This window comes from Mus caroli, chromosome 9, assembly GCF_900094665.2.
Source record: "Mus caroli chromosome 9, CAROLI_EIJ_v1.1, whole genome shotgun sequence".
NCBI lineage: Eukaryota > Metazoa > Chordata > Mammalia > Rodentia > Muridae > Mus > Mus caroli.
Window position 1 is genome coordinate 54,423,001 of NC_034578.1, and position 12,728 is coordinate 54,435,728.

The following is a 12,728-nucleotide window of genomic DNA, read 5'->3' on the forward strand; positions in this document are numbered from 1 at the left end:
TCTTTCTTTCTTTCTTTCTTTCTTTCTTTCTTTCTTTCTTATATGTAAGTACACTGTAGCTGTCTTCAGACACTCCAGAAGAGGGCATCAGATTTCGTTACGGATGGTTGTGAGCCACCATGTGGTTGCTGGGATTTGAACTCAGGACCTTTGGAAGAGCAGTCGGGTGCTCTTACCTGCTGAGCCATCTCACCAGCCCCTTCATACATCTTTTAACGACAGGAATAGAAAGTTCAATCCTCATGAAATTATTTTCCAAGAAACCATGTGCCACATGTGCTGGTTCTTGACCAAGAACTCAGGGATAGCAGCTTGTGGCCTGAGGCTCTCCTAGTGCATGACAGGAAGGCACAGGAGCCCAGCAGCCTCTTTCCACCCAGTTTTCCTGTCTTCCCTGACAACAGTTAGTAGAAAATCATTTCCTTTTTCCTGCTAGAAATAGAGCAACAGTTGTTTCACTGAGCAGCTCTGCTACAGGTAAAAAGCATCATTTTTCACCAGTTTCAAAGCACAGTCTTCAAGCAGGTTTTTACTGAGCAGTATTCAAATAGCAAAGAGCTGGACACTCTTCAGTTCCACGTGTCACTTAGCATCAGATAAGCCATCTCCGGGATATCTGGAGAAATCATCTATTTGATACATCTTCTTCTCTTGTGTATGTGGACAAGTTAAGAAGGGAAACTGTAGTTATAAGAAGTGAAATCTGATGAATGGCAAACAGACTGCAGTCTCTAAAAAGAGCTGTCTCAGAAATGGCCCACTCTGTACATGGAGGCAGGATGGATTCCCAGAGCTTTCTGGCCAACCAGTGTGTCAGGGTCTATTTTAGATCTGGCTTTAAAAAGTAAGATCGTGACTGGGTAGTGGTGGTAGTGGTGCATGCCTCTGGCCTTGTTATGCACCCATAAAAGCACACAAACACCAGAAGAAACTGCTGTGTGCTCATTATTTGTAACCTGCTCTTAATGTAGTAGGAGCCAGGCATGGTGGTTCACATCTTTAATCCCAGCACTTGAAAGGTGGAAGCAGGCAGATCCCTGAGTTTGAAGCCAGTCTGGTCCACATAGCAAGTTCCAGGACAACCAGGGAGGGGTACACAGAGAAACCCTATCTCAAAAAACCAAAGGAACAACAACAAAAGGATATAGTAGGAAGAGCTGGGGTATAGCTTAGCAGCCAAGAGCTTGATTTGTGTGCTTAAGGCCTTTGGCTCAGTCCTTAGCATGGGAATAGGAGTGGGGAGTCATAGGAGATGGAAAGATACCCTGAATGCCTAAAACACAAGGAGGGTGTGGATCGTAAGAGTGCTAGGTGTTGAAAGGCAGGCAAGCTTCAGGTGGGGTTGCAAGCTTTATAGTAAGGAACAGAACAGAAGCTCTTGGGCAGGATTGTCTAGGCTGAGAAGAGGATGTTTATTGGAAACAATGCAGGTACTGATGACTAGTGAGCAAAAGGCTTGTGTGGGGGGGTGTTGGTCACTAGCTGGTTTGGTTGAGAGTAGAGTTTGTAAGGTGACTAGAAGGCAATAAAAGCAGCTTTGGACCAGAGCACAGAGGGCCTTGTATAGCTTTGCTAGCTTTGTCCTACACCTGGGGAGCAACTGAAGGATGTCATTTTCATTTTTTGTTTTAAAGATTTATTTGTTTGTTTATGTGTATGAGTACACTGTAGCTATACTGATGGTTGTAAGCCATCATATAGTTGTTGGGAATGAAGGTTGCTCACTTGCTCTGGTCTAAAGATTTATTATTATATGTAAGTACACTGTTGCTGTCTTCAGACACACAAAAAGAGGGCGTCAGATCTCATAACTGATGGTTGTGAGCCACCATGTGGTTGCTGGGATTTGAATTCAGGACCTCTGGAGGAGCAGACTGTGCTCTTAACTGCTAAGCCATCTCTCCAGACCTGTCATTTTAATTAAAAATAATTTTTTACACATGTATATGTGTGCACAAATGTGTATGTATGTTGCATACATGCTATAGTGCACATGTTGGGTCAGAGGACAACTTGGAGATGACGGTTCTTTTCTTCCACTGTGTGGATCCCTTGTAGCAAGTCTTGGTAGTAAGTGCCTTTACCCTGTACCCTAACTCACCAGCCCAACCAAAGGATTTTAGAGCAGAGCATTATATGATCCCAGTCTTACTGGACTTTTGGTAAGACTTAGCACAGAATGAGAGGAACAGAAGACACTGAAGCAGAATCAGTTTGACATTCAAGATAAAGCTAATATATCAGGATTTTGGGCCATCAAGTGTAAACACAAAGATGAGAAAGATATGACAGAAGATTTTGATACAATAGGATAATTGAACACTTCAGTTAAACTGTTGACTATTTCAGAGGACTGAAAGGGACTGGATGTGTAGTGAAGGAAGAGTGGCTATAGGAGCCTAGCTGTACTTAGGTTGCTTGACTGCAGAGAGCTGTATATGGTCTTGTGGTTAGAGTCCCCCACCCCTCTTTTCTTCTGTAATGCTTTGCAGTTGAGCCCAGAGAAAGAAAAAGGTAGCGGTTTCACTCTGAAGAATAGAGAGCTGAGAGGGTAGTTGTGAGTTTCAGTAATAAAGATCTTGAATTCTAAGGCCAATAGGAAGCTACTGAGCCCATGCCCTTCTTTGTAGAGTGGGGTGATCATTATCAAATAAAGTAGACTGAAAAGCAAGCTGCACAATTCTGAGTAGGAATTGGTTACTCAGTAAAGTTTAAATGTAGTTGCAAAGACTGCCTTAGTAAGATTATGTGGGTCTCCCTGCTCTTCGTGGATTATCCACTGATACAGTCCACAGGGTAATTGGAGGAGGTTCAAAGCCCTGTGAGTATGCACAGTAAATAAACCATACCAGGACTGCAGGTCACTTTACTTGGGGTAGTTAAGCATATAAAGTTTTGGGGGACTGAGGGGTAGGGACCTCCAAGATGGACAAATGGCATTGACTGGGGGTTTAGTGTACCTGGAATGCCTCATTACCATGGGGAAGCATTTTAGATGGCTGAACAGCTTTTGTCAGGGGAAAGGAAACTGATCCATAAACTAATTGAGGCTACATGACATTCCTCATGTAGAGGTAGGTATGGTGGGTCTTAGAATTACCTAGCCAGGGTCAGAGAAGGAGAAAACCAGCTAAGGAAGGGAGTTACCCATATTGCACTGAGCCCAGAGGCTACGGGGTCATGGTGGACCTTGACCTTAATTAGCTGAGTTTTCCCACAAGATTACTTCAAAGCATCAACATTTATAAAATATACCACATGCCAACACTAGGTACTAGATATCTACTCAGTTACCTCAGGATCTTTAGAGTACTAGATAGCCAAATATGTAAATATCCAAATATAGAAATGGGTTCAATGTTTAGCTGTGGCTGAAATGGGTGGTGGCATCTGGTGCAGTAGCATTATAATCAACAGCTTAACAGGTAATGTGCAGTGAGTGTTTGCTGTATCCAAATTCAAAGGACTCCAAGTACTTAGGTCATGGGATTTTCATGGCATCCCTGAGATTGCACTGTTGAGTTCTTGTCTTTGTCATCATTGTTTTGCTGAAGTTAGGAGAGTTGGTCAAGAATGACTTGTGTGTTTGTGTGTCTGTATGTGACCCAGTTCAGGATAGTATGTGTTCTCTTTGATTCCTGAATGTGTATTCTTTCTGTTCAGATTCTAAAACTCTGAAAATAGGGTCTGATGGTTGTTTTTCTCACTCTGTTCCTTAGCCTGTCTCTGGCTTGGTGCTTTGTTACTTTGCAAAGTTAATAATGACCATATTCTGTAGCACTTAACTGTGCTTGTTTGATTGTTTGTTTGTTTATTTTTTTTTCAAACTGTGTGTGTGGTTTGCATGTGTGTGTAGCAGTGCAAACTCCTTATTGAAACTGTTTAAATATTCTAAGAAAAAAACCACTTAAATAGTGTAATGAATAACCAACCATACGTCCTTCACTCAAGGCATCTCGGTTACCATTTGGCATCTTTGTTTAAGTATGTAAACACAGCACATGTCTGAATCCTTTAGAATTTAGCTGCACCTAACCATTGTACTTCTACCACCAAGTGCAGATATTTTGTGAGATATCTATTACTCTGTACAATCAGACTACAGGATTGTTCTCAGGAAATTCTAAATTGAGACAAAAATATTACCTAAAATACATTACCTATATACAAAGCTTTACAACTGTTTCTAAAATGTTATTTATTCCCAGGTTTTAGGGGGATATTTTTTGTTATTTGGCTTTTTGAGACTGGATTTCACTGTGTATCCACCTTTTGCCAAGAATTGGCTGTCATTCTGCTTCAGCCTCCTGAAGCTGCTTTATAGACATATACCACCATGCCTGCCTCCAGGACTTAATTTTCAATTATTATTCCTTGGTCAAGGCATGGTGGTGCACACCTTTAACAGGGTAGGGGTAGAAAGGGGCCAGTTCTTGCCACAGTGAGCATGGTGGTCAGAGGACAGCCTCACAGCTTCCATCCGTCATCCTTTGCATACATTTCAGGCTTTTGCAGCAAGTGCCTTTACTCTGAGCCATTGGGCCACCCCTCCAGTAATGCTTTTTGTTTTAATTTTGGGACAGTTTCTCATTGCCGAAGCCAGGCTGGCCTGGAACTCATCGATGTGCCGACCTCTGCTGCTTGAGTGCTGGGATAGTTGTACACCAACATGCTCAGCTCAGTGTTTTAATAGCTGTGTTGTTATTTCACCTTTGCCCATGTACTTGTCAGGTTCCTTTTGCTTCATAAAGTCTAGACCAATGTCCATGTTTGTTATCTTTCTTGGTTGGTTGGTTTCTTGTTTGGCTGGGTTTTTTTGTTTTTGTTTTTGTTTTTGAGACCGTGCCTCACTATGTAGCTCCAGCTGCCCTGAAACTTGCTTTGTAGCCCTAGCTGGCCTTGAGTTCACAAAGATCTGCCTGGTGTTGCCTCCTGAATGCTAGGACTAAAGGCATGTCCCCACATCCCTGCCTAATGTTTGTTATCTTTTGTGATCCTCATACTTTTGAATAGTCTAGGTCAGTGCTTTGTAGACTGTCGTGTTAGACATGCTCTTTAGTGAGGAGTAGGGTCATGTCTTTCTCAAGGCATCGCATTAGGAGTTCTCATGTAGGGCTGGTGAGATGGCTCAGTGGGTAAGAGCACCCAACTGCTCTTCCGAAGGTCCAGAGTTCAAATCCCAGCAACCACATGGTGGCTCACAACCATCCGTAACGAGATCTGGCGCCCTCTTCTGGAGTGTCTGAAGACAGCTACAGTGTACTCACATGCATAAAATAAATAAAAATAAATCTTTAAAAAAAAAAAAAAAGGCGCGCACCACCACCGCCTGGCCATTGTATAAATCTACCCTGTAACCAGCCTATGGTAGGTCATTTGGTAAAGTAGTGTCCCTCTGACCTTCTCACTGTAGTGATATTTGTCTTTTGATTTAATTATTTAATTTATTCTTTGACAATTTCATATATCCATGCATTGATCATATTCACTCACAGCATTCCCCTCCTTTTTATTTTATTTTATTTTATTTTATTTTATTTTATTTTATTTTTTCAGTGCTGCCTCTTGCATGCTCTCTGGCATTCTCTTGTGCAGGTGACCATGACCACAGTGTGTGCGTAAGAGCAGTGACCAAGTCCTGTCCAGAAGACAGCATTTCTTAGCACCCTCCCCATCCCCTGTTCCCAGGATGTGGCTTGAGCCTTGGGGGTTTGATGAACATGTCTGGTTTAGGACTGGACTCTCAACAACCACTTACTCTCAGCACCCTTGACAGCTGTGAGCCTCTGCATTAACCACTGCCCACTGTGTAAGGTGTTCTGTGGCCAGGTTAGAGAGCTGTACTAATATATGGGAATAAATTTAAATATATAGAAGGCAGTTTGACAAGATGTCCATTTAGTAAATTATCAATAGTGGGTTCCCCCTAGGGCTTAGGGCCTCTAGAGCCATGAGCTTAAATCAGGTTTGCAGTATTGAGCATGATTTCGCCCCTGTGGAGCAGGCCTCAGATCCCTGCTGAGGATCTGAGTTGGTTACCCCATAGCCCCCATGCTACTATTAAATTAGTAGGCACATCTTGCATGGCGGGTTGGTATTATAGCATCTAGGGTCCAACCCTGGGTTTGACCTAATTTAAACTTTACACATCCTCAGTGTTTGTCGAGTTTTACATGGTACCACATTAAGATATATAACTTATGTTCAATGTATTAGTTAAAAGTAAAAATTACTGGTCTTGGGGCTGGAGAGATGGCTTAGTGGTTAAGAGCACCGACTGCTGCTCTTCTAGAGGTCCTGAGTTCAATTCCCAGCAACCACATGGTGGCTCACAACCATCTGTAATGGGATCCAATGCCCACTTCTGGTGTGTCTGAATATAGTGACCGTGTACTCACATAAAATAAATAAATAAATCTTAAAAAAAAATACTTTACTGCTCTGAGCAGGGGGGCTGTGGTACAAACCTTTAATCCTAGGACTTGGGAGGCAAAGGCAGATCTCTGTGAGTCTGAGGCCAGCCTGGTCTACAGAGCAAGCCTTTAAGACAGCCAGAGCTACACAAAGAAACCCTGTCTCAGAAAAAAACTTACTGGTCTGATGTCTGACCACCTGAGTTTAATCCCCAGAACTATATAATGGTAAGAAAGAACTGACAAGTTTTCTTAACACTTCTACATATATACCATGACATACATGTACAAATAAGTAAATAAATAAAAATATTTTAAAGTAAAAATTGAGAAGATTCTAATACTAGGAGAGGGAAGCTAAAAGTTCCCAAAAGAACTGTTGGAATAGAGACTAGAAGCTGGCAAGGTAGCTGGGGCATGATAGACAGAGATGTCTGAAGTACAGGATGTGGGATAGATGCAGCCAGAATGGAAGGCCTCCTGTGCCAGGATAACGTTTGTTATAGTATTAGGCTTCTCTTAACAATTCCTTTTGATGCCACATTGCATTTTGTGGTCACTTTAATATTGATCTAGAGGGGCTGCCTATACATTACTAGTCTGAAGGTGCTAATTTGCAGTGTTTTTGAAATGTAAAAGGAAGACATGCTTACCCCCAGACTCCCCATTTTGGGACTGCCACAGAATAGACTCAGTTCACAAATCCAGAGGACTCCCTTGCCCATCAGTGGAGCTGTATCCATTGTTGATGAGATACAGGGCACAGAACCTTTCCCACTAAGGAGCCACCTTTGTGTAAAGATTGCATTACACTGAGAGGCACTTGGCTGTAAGTCAGGCAGGAGAAAGACTAGGCCTGGGCGGATGGGAGGGAAGCTTGGATGTAGCACTGCTGGACTGGAGCCTGGAGAGTATCAGGACAGGTGTGTCTGTAAGGAGACACAGTCTGCAGTGGTGTGGACCGGAAGGCAGAGTGCATAAGTGACAGTATGGGAGTGGCAGACACACGCAGTGCTAGACCACTGGGTCCTACGACCTAAGAGTCAGCCCAGCCACGCTGTAGAAAGTGAGTAGTGCAGAGAGGAGCCTCGTTTCCTGGCCTATGCAGTGTGTGCTTGAGTTGTTTTCCATGATACCTAGAAGTTAATGGGAGCCTTACAAATGCTGCGCTTGTCACGAACTGGATACGGTTAGCTCTGCCGTTAGTCAGTACAGCTGTAAAATACAGACAATATTCAGAGAAACCCAGCAACTGATTTGACTGCCTTGATTTGCAAACAATAAAGATCCACCTTCCAACCCAAACATAATTAGGCTTGGCCCATGTTCAGATGGCCAGTGTTATTGTTCGCAGTATACACGCTATGTTCTTGCTTCCTTTCCTTTGGGGCTTATTTTATTCCTCCTGCCTGTTTCTGATAAGCCAGTCTAGCTTCTTGAACTTTATTTATAAATGTTTAAGAGGAACATTTTGGATTCTTTTGTGTTCCTTTTGGAGAAGCAAACAGAGCAGGTTCCAGTAAGGTCCCCAGCATAGGACCGCAGGCAGAGAGGATCCTACCTCACCTCACTCTAGGCTAGCTATCAAACTATGCCAGCCGTCATTACAGACCGGGGGAGACGGGACGGGAGGAGACTCTGTTCCCAGCTGGAGTAGCACCTAGCCAGGAGAGAAACTGCTTGTTTCCCCTTATCTCCAGAGCTTCATTCATATTCTCTAAGACTGTGAGGGGAGAACCAGCTGAAAATGAATCTCCTTGTTCCCAGAGAGTGTCCTGTCTGTACAGCATAAGAGCTTGGAAAGCTTGATTTACAGTGTAGCAGGCCACCCATTTTAAACCAGCCATACTTGTTCAGGTAAGTAGGTGAGGGAGTGTAGACAGAGTGAAAGCTCTCCTTTGCATGACTTTGGAGGTAAAGAGGTTTTTGAGGTAGATAGGTATGCAGCTAGTTGGACAGGACAGCTTAGGAGTCTTGAAAATTCAGCTAGCCTTTTTACTGCTACCAGGGCTTCCTAATTAGTTCTGATAATATGTGTCTGTCTAAAACAGGCCATTAAAAATGGCTGTTTTAATCAGCTCTTGACATGTAAGGTCAGGCTGCACCTTCAGCCTTGGCACCTGGGACACTAGTGACTTACATTTTAGAAAGGGGTGGAGAGAGAGGCTTTTGTTCTTAATGGCACTGTTTGTCACCTCTGCCCATAACAAACATGAGAGGCAGGCAGGCAGAAGCACTCAGCTGACATTTATTTTGACAAATGTTAGGCATTTTTCATTATGTCTTCCTTACATTAAATTGTATTATTCTGCCTTGAGAAGACACAGGCCTAAATGCCATAGACTTGGGCTTTCCACTTGGTTCCTTTTGCTAAAACCCACAGCAAATATCCTTCTTGTGTCTGGTTTGGGCAATCTACACATCCAAGACTGGATTCATAATAGAAATAAATGAAATTTTCCTAGAAATGACCAGTAGGCAGGCAGATTTTTCTAATCAGAATGCTAGAGCAATGGGATGATGATAAATCCACAAGAAAACTAATTTTTTTAGGCTAGGTCATAAATAGCGTGAGGTTTGTGTCTGTACATTTGACCAATTGGTGAGACCATGCCTGTGTTAAAGACAGAGATGCAACAAGCTCAGTGAATCATGGCTATTGATATAAAAGGGTCACTACCCTACTTGAAGGAGTTAAGAATTTGGGATCCAAAATGCCTGACACAGATAGTATGCAATCCTCTGATGACTTACCAGAGCCTGTTTTGTTGTTGTGTTTTTTAAGTGTGTATGGGTGTTTTGCCTGCATGTATGACTACCACATATATGAATGCCCACAGAAGCCAGAGTGCCAGATTCTTTGGAGCTATGGATGATTGTGAGCCGTCATGTGGGTGCTGGGATTCCAGTCTGGATACATAAGTCGTCATGTATTCTCAAGAGTAGCCAGTGTTCTTAGCCTCTGAGCCATCTCTCCAGCCCAGTTCAGACAGGGAAGCTAAAAGGTCTTCTGGGCCATTGCATTTGGAAGATGACATTGTTATTTTGGGAGAGCAAGACCTATGCTATTAAGGAAAGGGCTTCAGATCACAAGTTTTTACTTTGGTGTTGCTTTGTGCTTGGTTCCCTGACCTCTAAGATGTTACTGGTCTGCAGGCGCTGATATATGTGATGTGTACCACATAAACTTCAGAACTCTTAGAATTTTGTTTCTGGTGAATGAAAAAAAAATGTTCTTTTAAGTAAAGCTTGACGTTGTTTCACTGTAGACCTTCCTTTTTTAAAAAATATCATGATCAACACATATTTTTTTTAAGATTAATTTATTATTATAGCTAAGTACACTGTAGCTGTCTTCAGACACACCAGAAGAGGACGTCAGATCTCGTTACGGATGGTTGTGAGCCACCATGTGGTTGCTGGGATTTGAACTCAGGACCTTCAGAAGAGCAGTCGGTGCTCTTAACCGCTGAGCCATCTTTCCAGCCCCACTGTAGACCTTCTTGATGGCTAGAAGGTTGGGTAATGTGCATAGGGAGAAAGTGACAACGTTACTTGAGAAAAGAAGTTGCTGGCTGAATTTCTTAAGCTAAGAGGAAGAACTACCTAGAAGAGAGAGATAAGAGGAGGCAGAGAGCAGATGAGTGTGGCCTCCTACCAAGAGATTGATAAGAATGGCGGTGTTTAAAGGGCTCAGAGGACTAATTAGTATCTGTTCCGATTCTTGGAAAAGAGGAGCAGCCTGTTTGTGAAGAAAACTCTAAAATCCAAGGTGACTTTTTCCATTTTAGGAAAAGATATTGTTTTATTTTGATGGGATGCTGTAGTGGCCTAAGCTGGATTGCTGAGGAGGGAGAGCACATTCCTCCTTGCTTTTAGAGTAGTGGCTCTCAACCTCCCTAGTGCTGCCAGTCCTTAATGCAGTTTCTCCCGCTGTGGTGACCCCAGACATGAGATAATTTTCATTCCTACTTCATAACTGTACTTTTGCTGCTGCTATGAATTGTAGTGTAATATTCTGTTTTCTGATGGTCTTAGGCCACCTCTGTGCAAGGACATTTGCCGCTGCCACCCCACTCCCCTCTACCCTCCTCTGTGCCCTCCGTGTTGTGACCCACTGGTTGGGAACTGTTGATCTAGAACAAGCAATGTAGGTTGTCATGTATTCTCAAGCATGCCTTAGCCTCAGGGAGGAGGAGGCTGGCTTGGTCTCTACACAGCCCTGGCTGTCCTGGACTCACTCTTCAGACCAGGCTTACCTCACAGAGACTGGACTGTCTCTGCCTTCAGAATGCTGACATTATTATTTTTTTATTATTATATATAATATATATATATTTTTGTTTGTTTGTTTGTTTGTTTGTTTTTTGAGACAGGCTTTCTCTGTATAGTCCTGGCTGTCATGGAACTCACTTTGTAGACCAGGCTGGCCTCGAACTCAGAAATCCGACTGCCTCTGCCTCCCAAGTGCTGACATTAAAGGCGTACTACAACCTCCCTAGAAAGGCTTATTCTTAAAAGGTTGGCATTTGGCCTAGAATAAAGCTCATTTGATAGAGTTTTTGCCTTGCATATCAAAGTTCTGGGTTCAGTTCTCAATACTGCATAAACTTGGCAAGTGTGTGCTTATTGTAACTCCAGCACTTAGAAGATGGAAGCAGGAGGATCCGGAGTTTAAGGTCATCTTTGGCTCCGTAACAAGACTATGCTTGGGCTACATGAAAAGTCCTGTTTCCTTTAAGAAAAAGAAAAAGTTGGCATTTGTAGAATCTGTATAGAATGCCCACATTTTTGGACCTGATTTTTTATAATAATTTCCCCTTGTTCCTTGCCTCTTTTTTTTACCACAGACTCTGGCCTGGTAGTCCCAAGTGTTTCCTATGAGCTACATAAAAAGCTGTTGTCTGTGGCTGAGAAGCATGGGCTGACCTTAGAGCGGAGACTTGAGATGACTGGTGTGTGTGCCAGTCAGATGGCACTGACTCTCCTTGGAGGACCTAACAGGTGAGTGTCTCTAGACTGGCAGTGCTGAATATGAGGTGGCAGTGCCCTGCCTGGTCAGCCCACACACCTCACATGCACATAGGAGCTGCTGCCAGGTGGTCACTGCTGTCCCCTTTCTTTCTTTGCCCTTTCTCTTACCCGTCTGCTGGAAGTCCTTACTGTTCCCTCTTTGCTGACAGCAGCTGTCTGGTCTTGTGAGATCCACGTTGATCGTCAGGTCTGGCTTTGAGACGCCTTGCAGAGATCTGGCCTTTCTCTAGAAGACACATCAGCCTTGAATGCAGACTGATGAGGACATTTAGAGGCCCCTGACAGCCTAGTGGAGGAGGTGGTTTCTGCCTGCCCAAAGGCCACCGTTAGCAGCAGAGCCTGCTCGTACCAGAGGGTGTGTCCTAGACAACGCTGCTCATGCCTGAAGAAGTCTTCATTCAGGAAGTACAGTGAATTATCATGATGAAGGAGGCAGAGAAAAGTGTCTAGAAAGTCCCTGACTGTGTTTGGCCGAACAGTGTCTCCCGGCTCTAAAGCAGTCTTAACAGAAGCGAGTTTGATCCAGGAAGGAGAGGTTTTACCCTGGCCCTAACTCCTCGCTTTGTAGAGTTATGAGTATTTGTTCCTCTTTGTGCTGTGCTTGGGCCTGCTCTTTCCTATGCCCAATACTCTTGTGTAGAAAGGGAAGGGGCCTCCCCAAGGGGGGATAGCTTGCTGCACAGCCTACTCTAGGAATAGCCACATGGATTGTCTTGGAATGAGCTCACTGGGGAGAGGGTTTCTGACGTCGTTAAGTGACTTTCTAGAAACAGTGTGGGCAGGGGTTATGCATGCCCTCTCTAGCTGCTGCTTCTGACTGCTGGGCCTTTGCCTCTTTTTCTTTTTAAGACAAGTTTACTCTGTAGCCCTGGCTGTCCTGGAATTCTCAATTCTCCTGCCTCAGACTCTCAAGGCTTGCAGGCACTTGGCTATAGGTGTTCACTACTGTGCCTAACCCATTTATGATTTTTCTATGGTTGGTTGGTTTTGGGGAAAAAAAATTTTTTTTTGAGACAGGGTTTCTCTGTGTAGCCCTCCCTGGCTGTCCTTGTGTAAGGGTTCATGATTCACCAAAGAATGGCACCCCAGAGTTAAACAGTATGTAAATAGAAAGAGTGTTTTATTCTGCACAAGTCCAGCATGTTGGGCTCTTCCCATTACCAAGATAGACAATAAGTGAGCTCGCAGGCCAGATTTAAAGCACATTAGGGGATTCTGGGGTAGGTGACCTCTATCTTATTCCATCTCTAAGGACATTTCATTACCGGGGCGTGGGGGCTG

At 43.6% G+C, this 12,728-nt stretch overlaps 1 protein-coding gene across 1 annotated transcript in view; it reads left to right on the forward strand.

Moving 5' to 3' along the window:
- Edc3 (enhancer of mRNA decapping 3) overlaps nt 1–12,728 on the forward strand; it is a 42,179-nt gene that overhangs the window by 20,565 nt on the left and 8,886 nt on the right. Inside the window, exon 5 of the mRNA XM_021171667.1 lies at nt 11,264–11,417. Coding sequence (XP_021027326.1) covers nt 11,264–11,417 — 154 coding nt within the window. The remainder of the gene's footprint in view (nt 1–11,263; nt 11,418–12,728) is intronic.